Source organism: Hydractinia symbiolongicarpus, chromosome 4, assembly GCF_029227915.1.
Source record: "Hydractinia symbiolongicarpus strain clone_291-10 chromosome 4, HSymV2.1, whole genome shotgun sequence".
Lineage (NCBI taxonomy): Eukaryota > Metazoa > Cnidaria > Hydrozoa > Anthoathecata > Hydractiniidae > Hydractinia > Hydractinia symbiolongicarpus.
The window spans coordinates 19,161,761-19,183,357 of record NC_079878.1 but is presented as its reverse complement, the minus strand read 5'-3'; the positions used below and the strand labels follow the sequence as shown (position 1 = coordinate 19,183,357).

Below are 21,597 nucleotides of genomic sequence, written 5' to 3'. Positions count from 1 at the left end.
TATCTTACATAAAACATCTGCCCTCTTGGTAGACTCACTTTTTGACGAAAACTCATAATCACGCAATTTATTCACATTTACCAAATCCACCTTAATTCTACACCATTTTACGTCTCACAAATTTAATTTGATGCCAGCTCAAAAACAAGCCTGTCTTTTTTCAAAGCCAATTAAAAGACTGATGGATCCACTTAGTGACATCTGATAAAAGTATTTTTACCAAGAGATATAATTGAGTTCTCAAAAAAGAATCAAAGACATGCATTCAAACTATAGAAAAAAAGATAAATGGTCAAAAATAAAGACCGAGGAATCAATTTATCATAACACAACATCTATTATTTCATCGTCATAGAGCTGACGCAAACTTTTTTTTATTACGAGCATTCAAATATTCAATATGAGATATCCTCCTTTCAGTAATAAACATTTTTTTTTTGTCTCGCCAACAATTCCTCCTGTATACTAATCAAGAAATAACTGAGCATATGCACATACCTTGGCTATTACTTATTTTTTCATACTTCATACCCAACTTTTCAAATTAAAATCACAGAAGCTTGGAAAAAACATTCACCATCTTAACTAGCTCACACAACCAGGTAACTACTCCACTTGAGTTTTAAACATACATTTAATTTTTCCCTCTTTTCAACTCATTTAATAGTTCTACTTAAAAAACATGTTTTCCATGAGGCTTCAGCCTTAGTTGCTAAATTGCTACAAATTTAAGTGTCAAATGTTTCAGGTTGCGATTTTGTTTCAAAATATTTTTTTACTACATTTTTTTATTTTTTAAGATCAAAGTTAAAAAAGCAATTTTTTTAAATCTGTGGATAGCCTAACCTTAAGTTTCTAAACATTTTTTTAAATCTGAGTCTAAAATAAACTGGTTTCTTTTACAAAAATAGCAACCTAGAAACACAAATTATTTGCAGAAAACATAAGAACATGTATACCAATCACCAACTACAGACATAGAATGATATATATTGATAAATATTGTCACATCATCTTGTTATCAATATGAGAAAAAATTCCTATTCAACAGTATTTTACATCTACCATTCAAAAATGGAACTGAAGAACCTTTACCAACAAAGATAATCGTTGTGAACCAACCTTTAAAATGTAATTTGTTTAAACAAAAAACTTATAATAGGATAATTCCAATTCAAAACAATACATTCAAGTCCTTTACCTTCATTTTATTGATTCATCAGGTTACACTTGTGCTCATAATGTTGAGTAAAATCATTTGTAACAGATTGAAAGAAGTTAGAAACAAATAGTGATAGTAGGTCATTAACCTTGTTTACTCGTGCTTCTTAGTCAGATCCAAGGAGAATGACTCATTAAAGTTGTAGGAGTGCATCAGCAAACAAATTACTTTTTAAATTAAGATATAATTTGCTGTTGTGCTTGCTTTCAAAATCTATAGATAAGAGTGTTTAAAGAAAATATTTGATTGCAAAAATGCATCTACTAGGAAATATTAAAAGCTTGTCCTCATATTAATCATAATATTTGCACAAAACAAAAGCAAAGTCGAATTTTTTAACTAAACCACTGACAGAAAGAAAAAAAGGACTCACTGACAGAAAGAAAAAAGACTTTGTAGCCTTTCTGGATGCCTGTATTAGGACTTTCGCAGATAGAAACTTTTGCGAATATAAACCTTTGCAAATGAGCCACATTAATTATTGAGCATCACATTTTGCACATTACCAAAAATTTCTTTTAAGGATTGAACCTCAAAACAGATTCTTTTATCATCAAAGCATACAATTGAAACTAAAATAGACTTTTTTTTCACAAACATTAATTTTGTGAATTAAAAAAAAATTATTTTTGGATTCATAAAATTTTGCGAAAGTTTCTACACCTAAAATAAAAAAAAACAGCTAAAAATTCAACTTAATTTATGTGTCAGAGGTTGATAACAAAAAGTATCCGCAATAAACACAATGTAACACCAGAAGTTTTCTCGTGAGTTTTACTTGACTTCTAACCTAGTCTACAAATTTTACACCAGCTCCATATCACTAGAATCAGCTCTAAAAATTATTTTAACCTAAGACTAGTTAAAACCAATGTCAAACTAAATAGTCATGTTGTTTATAAAATGTGTGAAGGAAACTATTTACACTTTTTAACATCACATCTTTAATATCAAAGAATCTTCAAAATTAAAATACTGTCCTACTAAATAACAATAGTACACTAAAGCAAATTAAAAAACATCCGTTCTATAAACACCACCAAGTTTGTACAAAATCTGATGCTATGGAAACAGTCTTATGCATCCAGTTGATGCATGATAAAAGTTTTTAAACATAATCATGTTATATTTCAAACACAATAACCTACACTTGGAAATATACAATACATTGTAAATTACTGCATGTTAAGTAAAAAAATATACTAATCCAATTTATAATTAATTGGTTGTTGTGTTTTTAAAAATTGCACAGAATGCAAAATGTTGCATGTAGTTTTAAAATATAAAAGCAAGATGCTTTAAGGTATGCTAGATTAGTTACAATTATCCATGTCCTGTATTGATATTTTGATGTGTGTAAGCACAAGAGCGCGTGTGGTTTTAAACAGTCTCCAAGAAATATTAGTGATTTTAGAAAAAAAAGTTATTCCAAAGTTCCAACTAAAAATAAAAAATGTGCTATGGCAGAGAAATATGTGCAAAATAATTTCCATGTCTGTAAAAACTACAGTGAGGTTGAAATTACACAAAAAGATGTCATAAGAAATATATTAAAAGAAATGTACAGATAAAAAACCAGCAATATTCATCTTTTACTGGACTTTTTTTTGCCTCATGTTTATTTAAATTTTATGCATCTCACTCAAAAAATAAAATAAAACAACAACAGAATATAACACAAAATTATTGATGCAATTATAATAATAATGTATTTTGCTTGTAATAGTGGTTACCTTTAGGCTACATACTGTTTTAAACTTCACTGTCAACACACTTTTCCAAACTTTTAATTCACTGATAAGTGTGATTTCTAGGATAATTTGCATAGACAGTTATAACTTAATCCTCGTCAGATTATAAATTATAAGCTTATTTAAAATTGTTAAAATGTTTTACTTAAGGTCTTTTTGGACTGAATGAACCAGTCTTTTTCAGAAATTAATGTGTGTTCCTGTTTAAAGTGTAGAAAAATTTCATAAAGATCCAATCAAGATATCTGAAAAAAAATATCAAAATATGTGTTATGGCAGTTTTTTGTATAATTTTGTATAACAATATGATGATGTAGTTCCATTGTTCCAGAGAAAATTTTTTAAAACATTAGGGCATGTTTGCCACACATTCAGTGGAGCACCCTTTTAAGGGAGCATTACAAGAATTAATTTTTCAATGCCGAACTTCGCATTCAAAATTAATTAGGAGATACACAATCCATTTTATTTAACACCAATTCAAAAAATTTTCAAATTTTTGAAGAGTGTGATTGGTTGCAAACTTTAAATACAATTTTGAAAAGACTAATCCAAAAATTAGATTCTACAGAATGTATTGTGTATCACTCACTTTAAGCATTTTTTCAAAAGATAACTATCGTCACTGCAGATTACATTAAAACACAATCCATAGTTTGTTGCATGTTGAAAATTTGAACTGAAATTTGGTGACTTTTTTACAGTTTCTGCAACAGAATTTAAAAATATGATGGCTTTTTGTGAGATAGGCGGGGAGGCGGGATTTCTTGAATTGGTTTTTTTTATATTCCAAATAATATTAACAAATAAGAAAATTCGTTATTAATACAATAATAACCGATTACCCCGGGCTGTACTGCAAAATATCGCCGGGGTCTAAGTGCCTGAGGGCAGTGCAATGACTGAGGGCGATATTTTCGGTACAGCACCGGGTGATCAGTTATTATTGTATCTGTTAACCGTCTAAGTTAGATAAAAATTAAAAAAAGGAATTTTAGTTTAGTGTTCTTATAATATAATTCACTAGCACTACTTTTGTTAACACTCGAGCTCAAAATTCGAAACAGTCCTGTCTAAAAACAAAATTCTATTTAGAATTCGAAAGCCCCTAAAGAATAAAACTTTGTAAACAAAACATTACGATGTTCGACACGTACAGAATAACGTGAAAAGATAAATGCGGAGCTAAAATATAGTTACAACAAATATTAAAGTAAATTTTTTAACTAGCTAGGTAGCCAAGAAAAACATAGGCTTCAACGAGCTTTATGTTGACTCTGTAACCACAAAGCTAAAGGAACGAATCTGAAAATGAGAGGAGACGTATTTGTTATGATTTCGTCGCCCTGTATTTAGTATTTTTGATAAAACTGGATATCAGCATCGTTTTTTATGGACAATGTAGCCAGTTAACTAGCCATGTTGAAGAAGCATCCACACGAAAAGTTGCTGAATCTGGTTATTTTAACTGTTAAACTTGACATTGTTGTTCTGTTTATCCTATGAAAATGTTTTAATCGATAAATGCATGTTAGGAGTTAGATATATAATCATTTCCAATGCTTCTTAAAACTTGTTTTTCGTGCTTGTTTACATTTTAAGCTACCATTTTTCTTGATGACAGGCAATACCGCAAAACATCGGCCCGTCGTCAAGAGCGTTAAGCCAATCAGAATGCCTAAAAACCTGTATTGCCCGCTAGAAAAACATAGACGGTTAACAAACAACAATGATACACATTTTATTTAGACCTTATGTGACTTATTTCAATCTGGATCAAACCATTTTAAAAACACATCACACCAGGTTTCAAGTCACTATTTACATTTTTAATGAAGTTATAATAAGTTGTATTTTATGTAAAACATACAGTTTTCAACAAAAAATACTTTTTTAAACCATTAACTTTCTTTGGCAGTTGTAGATTGTCATTTTCTTTTCTGTTTCAACACTGTACAAAATCATTTGATTTGCTTAGGTCAAGTGGTTGCCAAGATATCGAGAACAAGTTGATATCTACACTAAATGTAATGTCTTTAAACGTCCCAACTTGAATAGGGTTAAAACACAAGCAACAGATTGTTGTTACACTGGTGTAGCTAAAACAGTCATACGTTTTTATATTTATTTTACAGAATAAGCTGGTCCAATAATCTTAAATAAAAAAAAAGTATATAAATAAATTATATATATAAAGTTTTACTTTTATTTTTTATTGATTATGATTATGTTTAATTACTTGTGTGGATATCATTATTCTAATCATGATTATAAAAACTTAAAAAATAAAAAGGAGGACAAAAACACATGCTAAAAAACATACCTCAAATGAATTAATCTTTTTCAGTTTTCCACGATTTTTTGCAGCAGAAATATTAAAGAATCGTCTCGCAGAACTATATGTTCTATTTTTTTTATCACTACAATAAAAAAAGGAAGATAAGTAACAGGTAAATCAATCATGGTTTGAATAAATTATTTAAAATTATCAAAATACTTAAGCTGCCTTAAACCACAAAAGATTTTAAGACCTATATTTAATCCTTATTTTATATGACCTATACTCAATCCTTATTTCATAACCTTGTAGGTTTGTTAGTATATTGATGTGTTACACAGAAAAATGGTTAAAAAGTGATTACGTACAAACGATAGGCTGGGTCAGTATCTTCTTCTGTGCCAGAATCAGAGTTGATAGAGCGCACTGATCCTTTTCTCTGTAAGTTTACTTGAACATCAAATCGTAAATGAGATGAAAGGTTGCCAGGGTGATCCCGACTGTCACAGGAAGAACACAACATAACTGGATTCATTTCATTTTGTTCCTGGCATGCAGAATGATGGCAAACCTACATAGAAAAACAAAAAATATGTAGACTGTTTTGTATAGATCAGCATTTGGCTTGCTAACTAAAACCAGTTGGAACCAATTTTTTACTTTGTCTTCATAATTTTCAAAACGTCAGAGCAAAAAGTTAATTTTACATGCATATAATATTATAACACATTTTCAGGAGATATTGCAGAAAGTAGACTTAATTTGGTAACTATAATTATTCACTGGAATTAAAAACAGGTATTCTGAACAGTTTTTATGATATAAATTCAATATTTTTCACTAAATCGTACAAATTTAACAACAAATGCTGGAACTGCATGTATTATCTTATAAGCCTTATCAGTAAGCCAACAACAACTTTTTGTGTGTTATGCTTTACTAATCATAAAATTAAATTTAAAACTTACTTTTATTTATACATTATAACATCTTTTACACACAAAGAATATTTTCTTAAAACCTTAATTACAAAAAGAAATAAAAAGCTAATAATATCATAACCAATTGTCTTCCTAATTGTTAAATTATTCATTTTGTCACAATATAAAGAAAGAAAAGAAAAGATGTAGTAGTGTGAAACATGGTTGCTATGGTGACATTAAACTTAGTCCTGTGATTGAGTACAAAATTGTCCTACTTCTTTTTTTCCTTTACTAAGCTTATTAGAATAAAATACAGATACATTGATAAGAGTGAGCAAACTACCGAATAATTTAACTTATTATTTTCGTTCAGGTACAGAATTATAAAAACACAGGTATCTTATGAACTTGTAAAATGAAAATTAACATCTTTTGCATTGTTACGTGATATTTCAAGTCCAAATGTTATTAAATACATTTTTCTCAAACAAAAGACAAGAAAATCCTTCTGGTATGTGAAAGAAGCTTCAAAGTGTAATACAAAGCTTTGCTTGAAATTGCTTTCTTTAATTCCTATAAATATAGCATTTTGGTTTGAAAGTCTGCAGAATCTACCCATTTTTTTGTTGATAGCCACCATAATCATCAAAATTTAACATGTACATATCTCTATATGTGTAAGTGGCATTTTGTTTACCCTTTTGTTGCCTCAGGAAAATTATGACATGGATTTAATCTTTATAGTTAATTTTTTTTTTTAACCTGTTATCTAACTAGTCTCCAACAAATCAGTGCCAGAAATTCCTGCTGAAACGACTTATTTAATTGGTACGTAGAATGGGTAATCCAAAAATATATGCTAAACCAATATTTTGCTCTGTTAAAGCTAATTGAAATAAACTACAGGATCACATATATATTTTAAAAACCTGGTGTTTTTATGTCGTCTTAGAAAATGAGCCATTACCTTTTGTATTCTGAAAAGCTTTTTGCTTAGAACAGGTTGAAGGCATACTGAACAGTGTTACTATACATTATGTGTTAACTGTTAAAATTTTTTACCACATCCTTCAATGCATGCATATTGCATCACCTTTTGTGAATTTGTGAAATTTTGTGAAAATTAGGGACTTGCTAATAGAATTTATAAAACAAAAAAGGAAATCACTGCCTCTATAATAATAGCCATTGTCTGTCTGTTTGCGCACAAGAAAAATGTCATGCTGCAGAAACACAAAATGTAATGTATAGTATCAATGATGGGCCAACAACTATTCAGGTCTAATCATAAAGAAAAAAGATGCTGTTCTGTTGTTCATGCATAATAACTAATTTCAGAATATTTTGGCGTACGATTTTTGCATGTCAAGAAATTTTGTGGTGTGCAGTGGTGTGTGGTTGCATTTTTTTCTATTTCTGTTTCATTATTACAATCTTTGCTAAACACAAGTCAACTATTTTAGTTTCAAAATACATAAATAAAAAAGCAGTTTTGTTTGCTACCTGCCATAAAGCATTGTTAAAAAACACCAGCAAGAAAGTTTCTAATCTAGAAATAATTAGATTTGATCAAGAAATCAAATAATTATTAAAAAAAAACAAAAGCGAAATGACCATCTAATTTCTGTATAAATTCTGTTAAAAGATAATTTAAACTTTCTACAAATCTTTTTAAATTTTACTACCCATGTGGATAATTTTACATTTGGTGCATTATGACCACGTACAAGGTAAAAACTTTATAACCAAACCTCTTAAATTTAACATACCTTTGTGGCATGCTGGCGTTGTGACATTGGCAGCTCTTTACATGCACTTCCTTGGCACTGTTTAATATCATCTTCTAAAAATGAAAAACTTTGATACAAAAAAGTGCATCTAATGCAACAGATTTTTAAACTTGTGAGCTATTAACCTAATAAAATTGATAAAAGGTTATCAACAAAACAAGTACATAAATACTACCACCCATTACAGTATATGTGAAGTCTGGCACATCATACACATACTTCACGGGAAGAAACTTTTTGTGTTGTGTTTTCAGTCCTTTGTGCAAAAATAGAAATTGATTAAATAGTTGGTAGAGGGGTCGAAAAAACCCTATTTTTAAAACATCCCTCCCCTCTTATTATTAATATCCCCACTCTTCTAATTTTGAGAGTAACCTCCTATTATTTCAAGGTCAGGCTATTATCTTCATCCTGTAACGTATATTGTCGAAAACACATTATAATATATCTTATTTTAATCAGCAATTCAAGCTCTACAATATGAAGAACAGGTTAACAAATTTCAAACAAAATTGTATATATTAGACAGACCATTGCCAACATTATATAAATCTTTTTATCATTAATCTTTTTCATTGCTTCCCTGTCTAAATGTTTAGTAGTGAAAAAAGAAATCATAAAAATCAAGTTGAAACCAACACACTTAATTTTATAGTAACAATAAAACCTAAAATTCACCTGTATATATATTTTAAACAAGGTGTAACAAAATCATTAGTGCAGCATATATCAAAATACAGCTGTCAGCATTTTTTAATCACATGGTATAACTGCTAAAGATTATCCCCATAAAAGGTCTTTTGGATACACTTTAATTCATAAGAAAATACCAGCAAAATATAAAACTGATTTATGCACTAAGTGAAGGGCTAGCTACATTCCACTTGAAAATTGATTTTCACAAAATATATTGCAATGGAAAAGATTATTTCAATTTCACAAGAGCTCTACCTGATCAGTTGCTGACACGGAACTTTCTTCTTTATATGCCCATTCACTATTAATAATACTCTTATTGTCATTATTTTCACCTGATTAACTTCTGCAGAACTATCTTTAACAAAAAAACTCAGATTTAATATCCTCATTTTAAATTTTTGTAGACATGGATTGTTCTTCAGAGGGTGTAAAGTCTGCATGACAGAGGTCAAGGAATTTGAGCGCTAAAAACAACTGCATTGCAAATGTCAATAAATGAAAGGGTTTAGTATATGGTGTCTGCAGTTTACATTCAACAGCATAAAAAAGAAATTGAACCTAAGTGTGAAAAAACAACCAACCCATATTTCTTCTTTGTTTACCTGGAAATTTTTTGGAGCGTGCCATTAATTCTTGACAAGCTGGTTTATAGTAACAAGCACATCAATGTGGTTTCAAAAAAGGACACTCTTCAGAAATGCATTTGTTGAATATAACCAAACATTGGCATGACCTTATTAGAGACGATGTAATGGTGGGAGTTATGCTAATCGATTTTAAAAAAAACTTTAGCGTATTACATAAATTGCAAGTTATTGATGTGACTGGCAACTTGCTAAATTGGTGCGAAGATGACTTTTGTGACCATACTCAATTCATAACTGTATTGGTAGTAATTGGAGCCTTTGTCCTGTTGACCAAAGAGTACACAAGGTTCATTATTAGGACTAAGGTTTTATAGCTTTCATGCTAACAACCTCCCAGACTCATCTTAAGGTGATTCCATTGAAATGTTTGCTGATGATACTATTTAGGATATTGTTTTTTTTATCATACGGATATCTTACTGGACAATATACAAAGATTATCAAATAAATTAAATAGTTTGGCCAAACTAAGCGTAATGATTATTCATCCAGGAAAACCCAAAATAGTGATATTATTGAAAGAAACTCCATATTGAAACAAATCCATATGGAGAACTAACAATAGCAAATTATGAGTAATCATAAAGTGTTGGGTGTAATAACAATAGACTGAATTGGAGCAACCAAATCACACTTGTAAGAGATAAATTTTAGCCGTAAAGTTAAACAGTTAAAGCAGATGCTATTTTTAGACAGAGCAACACTTTCAAATTTCTATTAGAAAGCAGTAATACTGTCTGTCAGTTATAACATTTTTGTTTGGGAAAATTGCTCTCCAAAAGTGCTAGAAAAACTTGATAAAGTGCATGCTGAAGCTGCTCTTGTTATCTGTGGCCAGCCAAATAATCTTTCAACTAGTTTCTTCAGTCAACGAGATGGCATATTACCTGTGCAAAAGTCGCTTATTGTGTTTGATGCACCGTATGCAATGTACAACAAGATTGATGAAAACATTCCCTTAGATTTCATGTGAAGAAAGTACCAAGTAAAACATTGAGACACAAACATCAATTTAAAATATTGCATGTTAAAACTTTGTTGGATAGACACAAATTTAGTTTAAGAGCACAAAAAATATGAAATGCAATGTCTGATAAACAAAAGAGAGCGACAGCTATTCTGAATTTAAATCAATTCTTAAATGACATATAGTAACAACAATAACAGCTATTCTTTCTAATATAATATATTCAGTATCAAAGAGATTCTCTTTTTATTTGACTATTGTTTAGCAACACTTCCAAACTATTTTCATAGCTATATTTTTAAATTCATATGTTCCATTATATTATTTATTATTATTATTATTATTATTATTATTATTATTATTATTATTATTATTATTATTTTTATGTCATGCAATAGCCCAGAACTAGTTCTCTTTATTTGTTAACTAGTCGTTTGCATTAGGCCCAACGCGCTTAGCTCTCGTTGAGGTTGGAGGTATCCAAAAACGCTCCGGTCTTGGCACGCTAAGTCAAAGAAAGAAGAAAGAAGACTAAAGCTTGAAGAGCTCTTGCTTTGACAGCTAAGTCCTTTTTGATTTATTATATATTGTACTGCCTTCTTTACTTCATTCATATCTTTTTCATTTCTTTAAATTGTTGTCTTGTAAGTTTTTAAATTTGTTAATAAATTATTTTTATCCCAGTCAGTTTTTTATCCATCTATCATCTAATATGGTAGTTTTGCTGTGGGTTCCTACTGCTCCTGCTTTGTAACATTATAAGGAAATGGTCTTGTCTCAAATGCTTTAAAATAGTTTTGGAAGAGAACATAATCATAGAATGATATCCATACAACTTAAAATAACTTTACTCGGGTAGGAAACCCCACATTTACGCTAAAACTGATTTTTGCTTTCGTTGTATTTTTGAGTAATACAAAAAACTTCCTTCAAAAGTAGCTCACCCAACAACAGCAAAATAAGTCGACTAGATAGGAGTTTCTTTTCTATCTCTTTACTTGGTGCCTGCAATAAAGTTTTTGAAAGCCAGCTCACTCTCCAATTAAAATTAATTGCTCTATAAAAACTTAAGCCAATCCACTATTTCTATTTTTTAATCCTCTTGTCAGGGGACATGTGCCTCAACCAAGGTCCTGTTGGGTATCTCTGTTATTCATGCTTAAAACCTGTGGCAAAAACACACAAAGCATGTGACGAGTATGGATTATGGGCCCATAAAAAATGTAAGCGTATTTCTAATATAAATATATCAACAATTTTATGAAGACTGCTGAAGATAAACTGTTTTTTGTGTGCAGTCCCTGTATTTCTCGTAATTTGCCCTTTGCTAATGAGGAGCCATTTGGCAACGGAATCCCAGACAAAATCAATATTACTATTGATGAAAACTTTGATCTTGAGGCAATGAGAAAAAAAATGACCCAACATTAATGGTCTGTCATCCAATCTAAACTATACGTTAAATTTCTGCTACATCCAATAAAAGTTGATGTATTCTCCATTTGTGAAACCAAAATTGTTGACACCATCACTGACAATGACATTAAAATTGTTTGTTATAGGAATGATTGGAATAGACGAGGTGGGGGTGTTTTGATTTTTGTAAATTAAAACTTGGATAGCCACTTTACTGCAAAAATTTTGAATCACTATGGGTGAAAGTGTGCCTGAAAAAAACTAAACCTATTTACGTGTATTGGGGGTTTACAGGACACCCGAAGGTAGTTATTTGCAGAGTACTGAAAACCTGTGTACTCATTTTAAACAATGTTTAATAAACTCCCAAAAGTAAAAGAAGTTTTTATCTTGGAAGATTTTAACTGTTACATGCTTTCAAATATGCTATTTCCTTCAAAATGAAGGAATTATGCTCCACATTTTTGCTAAAACAACATATTACGATGCCAACCCGTGTTACAGAAAATAGTAGCACTCTTATTGACTTGATTCTTTCTAACAGTTCTTGTATTTCTAAAACTAGTGTGATGGATTTAGGCATCAGTGATCACAATTTAGTTAATGTGATCAGAAAATTCAAAAGGCCAAAATTTGAACCTAAAACTATCAAGGTTCATAGCTACAAGAACTTTAGTGAAGAGGCTTTTTTAAATGACCTTAGGAATTTAGACTGGTCATATTTTAATAATTATGATGACCTTGATGAAGCATGTGAGAAACTGAATAAAAATGTTAAAACAGTGGCTGACAAACATGCCCCTTTCAAAACACATAGATTTTCCGGCCGTGTTGAGGCATGGGTCACTGATGAATTAATAATAGCGATTGAAGAAAGAGACTTCTTTAAAACGGAAAGCTTTCAAACAAAAAAGGAACAAGGTAATAGGTCTCAAAAATTGACTCAAAAACAGTACTATAATGACGTTTCACAGGACTTTCAAAAACGGCCAAAACAACTTTGGAAAATCCTAAAAAGAACTGTTCCTGATAAGTCCGGCAATACTACCTCAATAAAACGAGTAGTCCAAAACGATGGTACAGAAACATCTCACTCAAAAGAAATTTCAAACACATTCAATTCATTTTTTGTCAGTGTCGGTGCCAAACTAGCCTCAAAATTTTGTTCTAGCACTACTAATGTTAATCCACTTGTTAGCAGACACGATTTTCGGTGGGCTCCTATTGAGACCAAATGTGTTGAAAGAATAATTTTTAATTCACTAAAACTTAATAAAGCTACAGGCTTGGATGGAATTGATTTACGACTGCTAAAAGCAGGTTCGTCAGTTTTAAGTATTTATTTATCAAGTCTTTTTAACAAATATTTATTTACTGGTTATGTACCTAAATGTTGCAAGACTAAAAAGGTCTTGCCTATTTTTAAAAGTGGCAATAAAACAGATCCTACTAATTGTGCTATGCTCATTGATCTTAAAAAGCTTTTGGCACTGTTAATCATAAAATTTTGTTAAAAAACCTATGGTGTTTTGGCATCAGAGATGCTGCCTTTGACTGGTTCAAATCCTACTTAATGGGCCGAATGCAACTGACTGCTTGTAAACGACACAAGATCAGATCTGCTTCATGAAGACGCTTTTGGAGTGCTGCAGGGATCTGTGTTGGGCCCCCTACTCAGACTTTTGTATATTGATGACAAATCTGTCATCAATTCAAACTACCACCATCTAATGCAGATGGTACAATAATTATTTCATCCCATAAAAACTTGGATACCATTGCCTCGCAAGTCGAGTTAAAACTTTCACAAGTTGACCTCTGCCTGAATAATAACAAAATGACTATTAATACGGACAAAAGTGAAACAATCTTTTTCAGCAACCACAGCCAGTTAAAAAAGTTGAGAACAAAACTATCAACTATATGGCTATTTCTTTAAAGAGGAGAGAAAAAGTTAAATATCTCGGGGTAACATTTGACCAAAAAATGCAATGGGAAGAGCACATTAATGACATAAATAGAAAAATACTAATTAAATATTTTAAAATAAGAACCATTGCATCTTGTTAACACCTCACACAAAAAAACTTTTAATTAATGTACTTGTCATGCCGTATTTCAAATACTGCTCCTCGGCATGGTCTTGTGCCACCCAAGGTAGATTGGGAAAACTAAAAAAACGATTAAAATGTGTCCGTACCTTTCTTGGGAAAGAGAGATAGATAGATAGATGTGCATATTTTACATGGCTAGCCTCACAAATATCGAGGGATATACCCTGTCTATTATTTCCAGGAGGGGCCATGGCGTAGATGGAGAGTCCTAGAGTATTTAATGCTCATTTTGAGCTACGCAGACCCAATTAGAGCCCGCGCTCTACTAGACAACTCCCGGCAACATCCAACGGTCCACACAGTGTGCCATCTTCCCAATTTCCCTCACATGGCTTGGGTTAACCCGGGGCTATGGTAACATTCACTCGCCCATGTTGAATCGCCGTCAAGAGGAATCGAACCCCGGTCTCCCGCACAGAGTACGAGAGCTATAACCACTAATCTACGGCGCCACAAGGGAATATTCACTGAATAATTTACTCATCAAAAACGATGCCATATTAGTTTTCAAATCCATGAATCACATTGTTCCTGATTACATGCATTCAAAATTCCTTTTGGCAAAAAACTACCACAATCATCAAACAAGAGAAGCTTCAAAAAACAGGTTCACACTTTCCTTCTCACAAAGTCCTCCTGTTTTTTAGTTAATTTTTATTATTTTGTTGTAGGTCCACATTAGCTTTTAGCTGCTAATTTAAGTTTAAACCTGCATTACTAAACAAATATGTAAGTATAGTGTAATAATAATGGAATCCCAATCCCGATATTTACTTGCGCACACATCTAAGTGATTACGTAATTCCCGATGCGCATGCAGAAATGGAGGTAAAAATGTAAACAAACAAGTGGAAAAGTTACCTCCATTTCTGCGCACGCAGGAAAAACACGGCACTATGATTGAGTGTATAGGCCAGGTTATCTAGCTAGCTAGCTAGCAGTCAGGGAAATCATCTTAATTAAGTGGTGATTCTGCCAAAATTTACATTTTACGAGAAATCGGGGAAAAACTTTTTCTACCTCCTAATTTAGATGATGTCACCTAATTAAGCTGTATGATACAGCTTATTTAGGAGATCTCCAAATTAAGCTATACAGCTTAATTAAGAGGATTTCCCTGACTGGCTAGCTAGACTATCTTTAAAAACATGTCAATCAAATGCCAGAAGAGCTTAACATTGTGCTAAGGATCCCACTCAAACTAGCATAAACATAACGGTCACAGCTAGAGAAACAATAAGATGTCAAAAATGGTAAATCTGTTTACTTTTAGGCAACAAAAAAATAATATCCTCTTTTAAATCCGTGGTGTAAAGTTAACGGTCACACAGGAAAGCAATATCGTATCAAAAATAAATCTTCATAGATCCGCACCTTCCCTCCCCTCCTCTCCCCCTTTCTCCAAAAAAATATCCTTTTACAGTTTACTCAAAAAATATTAAAAGAAATCAAGGAATTCTTGCCTTTTTTCAGGTCACCACTATCCGCCATCATTCATTGCGCTCACAATTATATTTGTTATGTCTTGCTTAAACAGTTGCGCCCCAGAGTAAGTCCCCAAAGGATGGATAAAATTTAATGCAAATGAGACTGGGTACCCCCTGAATATTTAAGTTTAATGCTTGTATTTATTGCACATTTTTCTATCATCCTTACGGCAATTGAATATCTAATCATGGCAGATGCCAAAATAAAAACGGACAAGAACTAAATTCGTTAAAAAATCGTTGCTGGAATGAACAGGAAAACACCCTCAAGCTAAAGCAATAAAAAACAATCAGCTTGGGTGAAATTTGACATCCAAAAAGGACTGTGATATTGCGGTAAAAACTGGGGTCATCGAGTTTATTAAACCAACGGAAACATCTGTCAATCAAAGTGCACTATCCCCAACTTCGGAATAATCCTTGAGGCGTTTTTTGTATTTTATTTTAATGTATTTTATTTTTTGCATTTTATTTTTTATTGTTCTTAAGGGTTTCGCCCGTTATGGCCTTTTTTTCGGTGGGTGTCGCGTATATGTACACAAATAATAGAGTTCCTATTTTAGTCGAAATGTTTTTTTTATTCTCAATACAAAACTTTGCCAAAAGTTGTGACAACGACGTACATCGTATCCTGTTTCAATCGAGTTTACAAATTAAACACGAATTTATTTTTAAAATTCTCACAGTTATTACATCACTCCGTCTGGTAAAAAATTTCATAACATTTCATAATTGATCTTAGTAAAAAAACACGAGTGAAAAGTGAATAAAGAAAGAAACGTACCCGCTGAAGTTTTCAGCGTCCTTCAGAAGCACATTAAATTTAAAATTATTTCTAAGTATAGTTGAATCCCTAGCAATTTAAATAGGAAAAATTTCACCTATATCCTGAAAAAACTTACAAAATGCTAGCTATTTTTGAACTCTTAACAGGCTTCGACTTGGTTTTAGTATTTATATTTTTCCATGCACTTCCATGATTCGACAATTTGGTTTATTATTGGTTTAATCTAGATGACGATTCAAAAAAACCATTAAAAGTCTATGCGAGATTTTTCATCTTAAAATAACGAGAAAAAATTAAAACTTTTCTTACCATGTACATTAAAGTTTGGTAGGGATTGAGTGCGCGTGAATCTTTTTTTACGACGAGTTTTACTTTCACCCGACATAGCAGATTGATTGTCGTGTTTTAATTCCGTCAAATAGTCCACATTGACGCTCACTTTCGGATTGTAAACACAAGTTTTAACAACATTACTAAATATCGGTGTACTTAGCTTTCTTTTATTGTATTTCTTAACTTTTCGTTTATCTATCGTTTCCATGTAAATAATTGAATCGTCTATGCTTTGATGTATGCATTCTTCAAATAGAATGACATCGTCAAGATTACGATTAGACACAATCATATCTATCGACTTTCTTATTTGCTCATGCAATGCCAATTCGCCAATTCGCAACGAAGTTTGAAATAGACATTAAAATTTAAAACTAGTTCAACTTTTACATTTCTTCTTCTCTGTAAATGTTAACTTTCAAGGTTGAACAAAATGCTGTAAATTCCTGCCTTTTAATAGAACTGCGAAGTGATTTGTTTACATTCAAAACACGTGTATGTCTTATATCAACACCTAAGACAAAGAAAGCACAACAATATTGTCAACCTATGTGATAGAATATTTTTGTTGTTCACATGTGCAGAAGGAAATTTTTCACTGTTTCTTGTGTAGGCAACTACGCCGGAGCAAAACCACATATAGTGTTAAATAAATATCGTTCAATTTAATTAATAAATGCATTCATCTTTAGTTATGTTCCAAAGGAAAGTTTTATCCTTATCGCAGCGGTATTACTCTGTTAAATTCCTGTTTGTGTTGATTTTGTTGTCTACATTTAAATTTTAAAATATACACTTAATATTGATATGCTACTTTGTCGCATATCACTATTAACTTCTTCGTACTAGTGACTCGATAATGTTAGAAGGAAACAAAAGGTAGGTTTGTAACAATCTGAAAGCGGAAATTGACAACAACACGTGACCACGTGACCACGTGATGGGCTTTTAATAAATGACTGTGTTGCATGTTAAGAAGTAATCTTTACCTATTGTTGCCATTGCCGTTTTTTTGTGCATAACTGCGGTTTCAAACAAACTTGATTTCTTCATCAGACTTGAACCAATTTTCTTTAAAATTTTATTTCTCTTATTTATGTTTTTACATTTTGTAACTTTAAAAGTAGCAGAATAACTTTTTGTACTTTCTTTCAGCCTCGCATAAACCATTAGTAACTTTCCTCACTTATATAGATCACTCAGTTGAAATATATTTTGTCATATAAATCTTTACAGGATGTTCTTTTTAAACTTTCACATCTTATTTAACACTCTTTCATTCAGGCGGGTGTAAAAAATTGTATTCTGTTATTAAATCATCTGTACTTACTATTCAAGTTAATTTCGTGCAGGAAAATCATTTAGAAATACTCAAGAGAGTACAGCCGTATTCTTTTGTTGAAAAAAATATAACTAATGAATTTAATTTTATGCAAATAATATGGCAAAAGATGCGGAGTAAATTTTGTTCACTTAGCTTTAATATTTTTACAAGAAGTCCAAAAAAAGAATAAGATTGAACAAAGACACGATAACAGGTCGCGATTAAAGTTTTATTTCGTGGTTTAAAGTGCGTCATAGCCATCAGACACGTGGGTCTTCATTAATTAAATCAGTGCAAAATTTATTCGCTAACAACGCGACAATTCATCAAAAGTGATGGACTAAAAAAAAAAAAAACATCTAGTATTTTATGTATGTGAGATAACTGGTTGAGTGTGCGTAAAGCGAAATGCTGTCGAATAAAATTTACAGCGCACACCAATGCTTGTGCAGGGCTGTAAACTACCTCACAGGGCAGGACTGTAAACTACCGCACATAGCGTTTATTTGGACAGCAGGTGAGTAGTAAAACAAATTAGTGATATATCCAACACTCTCGTCTCCAGGGTTTCTTGGGTTTTTGATATGTTGTAGTATTTCATTGTGTTGCTTTCACTTCATAACACTATATGTGGTTTGACATTTTAATTTTATACCCATGTTCAGAATACAACTTGTGTTGACAAATGGGCGTCTAATTGATTTTTAAAGGCTTAACCGTTAATTTCTTTATTAAAGAAAAACAACATGGTATCACGAAAAGACAAAGCTGCAAAGCAATGATCAAAACAACCTTGTCCTCAGTTGGGGACTTTATTTCGTGAGAACGTGTTAAAAGAAAAGGAAAAAGAAGAGAAATATTATTAATTACCCTGCAAAAGTAGACTGGTAATAATTTTCAGAAATATGTAAACAACTTCAAATTCATTTCCAGAGTCTCTAGTCAATCATTTTTGATCGAACTTAGTTAATGTAAACGGTTTAACAATTCAAAATCTTTTTGACTCGGGCCATCATATTCGATCATTATCGAGGCGTTCTTTCTTACCCGGGCCACCATATTCGTCCATTATCAAGGCGTTCCTGTAGGTCTACCCCGTTATAATGGAGAGAATGTTTGAATACCCTAGCACTATAGTTGACAGCCATTTTGCTGTAAGTTTAGTTTTTTCCGAAGAAATTTTCCTCACTATTCCAGTTGTTTATTTCATTGTAGCGAAGGGTGATTTGTTGGAAAAAACTATTAAAAAACATGACAACTTATCACGTAATGTATAATGCTGACGTCATTAAAACGGATAAGCCGCTTGGCGACGTTTTGTTCATAAATTATATGGTATTACGAATGACTTCAGGACAACCTGATACTCAAAGTTTCTGAAGGACTAAGGTACTGCAAAAACTGGCGGACTAAGTTGGACTTTTAAAATCTCTCATGCAAAAGATGAACGATTCTTCCAACACAACGCTATACGTTTTCTGTGGTAGCCGTGACACTGAGTAGCATTTTTGTAACGACATAAAAATAGTGTGAAAACGAGTCACCAGGATCCTTCCTAATATCACATATATACCAGATTTTTGTTTCTACATACCAAAATGACACCTTTTTAAATTGTACACTCAGTGGATGACAGTAAAAGCAAACCAGTATTCTTTGTATCAGCCTCTATATTTGACGTTTTACAAACAATTGCAAACTGAAGTGGAAAGCATCTACACAAATCAAAATGTATTGTCGCAGCGTCGTGCCTAGAGGTTGTAAAAATTTTACTTGTGACGGAACCGGGTCGAGTATTGGGCATATTTTATGAAGAAAAAAATAGAAAAATGGCTCCCACAAACAATATAATTAGTACATCCCTCTTAAGTTCTTACATATGCAACTTTGTTACCAGGGATTGCGTCCACATTTGATCATAATGAGAAAAATGATGAATAAAAATGACAACCTAGTCACCAGGGGTTATTTTTTGTTTTCCAATACAAAAACCTAATAAGCCCCGGGGACGAAGTTGTAAATCAGAGGCTGTATAGCATAAAATAAACTACAAATTGCGTACTTACCTAATGCGCTGCTCCTTAATTCCAACATTTCTCAAACGAACTAAAAATCATAAAAAAAGCTTTGTCATCACGCTCTCAGTTTTTCAACACGAGGCTGTGTTTCTCGAGGTTAAACCACAGCTAGAGTGATCACCTTGACCTCAGACAAATTGTGAGCACAAGTTGGTCAGTCAACCTCGTTTCTGCGGTTTCATACCAATCAATCACGAAGTTAAAACGAAGCAGTGCGTCACCTTATTTTTTAAGCGCTTGCTTCTTTCCAGGCTGGAAAATTTGAAACTTCAGCCTGATTTACGTTTTCATTTTTATAAGGAAACTAAGTGATAAGTCCAGTTTTTCAAGTTTTTATATTTTTGCGAGTTTACATTTTAGTTCCACAATTTTCTTATGGGTATTAACTCTAATTTGTAAATTCAAGTTTGGACGGGAAAAATTAGTAATGTATTTAAACTTTTGGATAAAAATTGCGTAAGATATGCAATACAAATGCTTTTCCTGTATTTTGAAGTAGGTTCTGTTAGAAAGGAACAACAAAATCATGGGGAAAGGTTGCCACTTATAGACATAATTAAAATACCATGAAAAAGCTATTTTTTCTATTCTAGACAGAACACTATTTTAAGTTTTTTAGCCATTCTGAGGCCCTAAATTGAAAGAATTTTACGGCTGCCAAACCATGGTGGGGTTCCTTAACTTGGTCGCTTCACTTTCAAAACGTGAAAATTGTCAACCATCACTTATGAAAATTGTCTCTACAACAAAAAATATTAATTTCTTTCTGATTTCGAATATATTTTGGGTCGTTCGAATTACTGACAGAGTTTACATATATAAAATTGTAATAACGTCGCGGCTGCTTTATTTCCAGCAGACTACATATATAAAATATCCTTACTTATGTCATAATAAATACTTCTAAAATATTTTCTGTTATACTTCCTTTATCGTGTTTACGACACAGTTTGCACGCTGTTTTGCTTACTCAGCGTATTTCTTCTTTATTCTCTCGCCACGTTTACTTCTTCTAACTTATATATCGTAAAATATTTGTATATTTTATTTCTTAGTTTTTTTTTTAAATTAAAAGAAATCGCAGGTGTTGTGGAGCCTTCTTATGTTCGCAATGACGTATGTGATCGTTATGTTAAGGTAACATGTGATGTTTACATTGTTTGCATGGCAACAAGGTTCCCAGCACTATATTCATTCTTTCCAACGCTTACGCTTTTTAAACGAGGGATAAAACAGATACATGTTTTTTTTATAAGCATAACGTTTAAAGGCATATTTAGGCTCAGGGTTAGTGAAAAAATAAGCATATTACAAGCATAACTGAGAGCCCATGTTGTTTGTGTTAAAACAGTTAAAAACTTTGTTCTTTATTTTAGTTATTGGGTTTGGAATGGTAACGAAATAAGCATTTTCCTAGCAAAAGCTGATCATCTTTGGTAATTAATGCTAAGCATACGCGAGCCTGATTTCAATAATTCATATGCTAATAAAAAGAAAAACAAGTAACCTATTAACTCATTCGCGCCTCTTCAGTAGACCCGAATCTGTGGCAGGGGTTAAAAAATAAGAGCATATTAAATTTCCACTGAACGTGTGGTAAACATACTTTGATGTTTTAAATAAAATGTATTATTCTATTTTCTCTGCGTGAAATTTAACATTTTGTATTATATTTCAAATAACGCAGAATCCTCAATTTATTAACAACAGTAACCAATGAAAACAGATCAATCAATTTTCGAGTCTGGGCGGCAGTTAACGTAAAATATTATCTAAAATGG

General features: G+C 31.8%; 1 protein-coding gene across 7 annotated transcripts in view; it reads right to left on the bottom strand.

Moving 5' to 3' along the window:
* LOC130641651 (pleckstrin homology domain-containing family G member 5-like) overlaps positions 1-20,838 on the bottom strand; it is a 38,469-nt gene extending 17,631 nt beyond the window's left edge. Inside the window, exons 1-5 of one of the 7 annotated variants that reach the window (XM_057448540.1) lie at positions 20,700-20,838; positions 19,805-19,844; positions 7,944-8,017; positions 5,620-5,822; positions 5,297-5,393 (exon numbers count right to left, since the gene is read on the bottom strand). In XM_057448540.1, the coding sequence (XP_057304523.1) occupies positions 5,297-5,393; positions 5,620-5,822; positions 7,944-8,017; positions 19,805-19,832 (402 nt within the window). In that variant the 5' untranslated portion in view covers positions 19,833-19,844; positions 20,700-20,838. Of the gene's footprint in view, positions 1-8; positions 2,500-5,296; positions 5,394-5,619; positions 5,823-7,943; positions 8,018-13,796; positions 14,413-15,270; positions 15,412-16,390; positions 17,013-17,403; positions 17,708-19,332; positions 19,352-19,804; positions 19,845-20,699 lie in introns of those variants that run through there. The other 6 variants (XM_057448541.1, XM_057448538.1, XM_057448535.1 and 3 more) reach the window with 6 other exon arrangements.
* Positions 20,839-21,597: the final 759 nt, after the last annotated feature.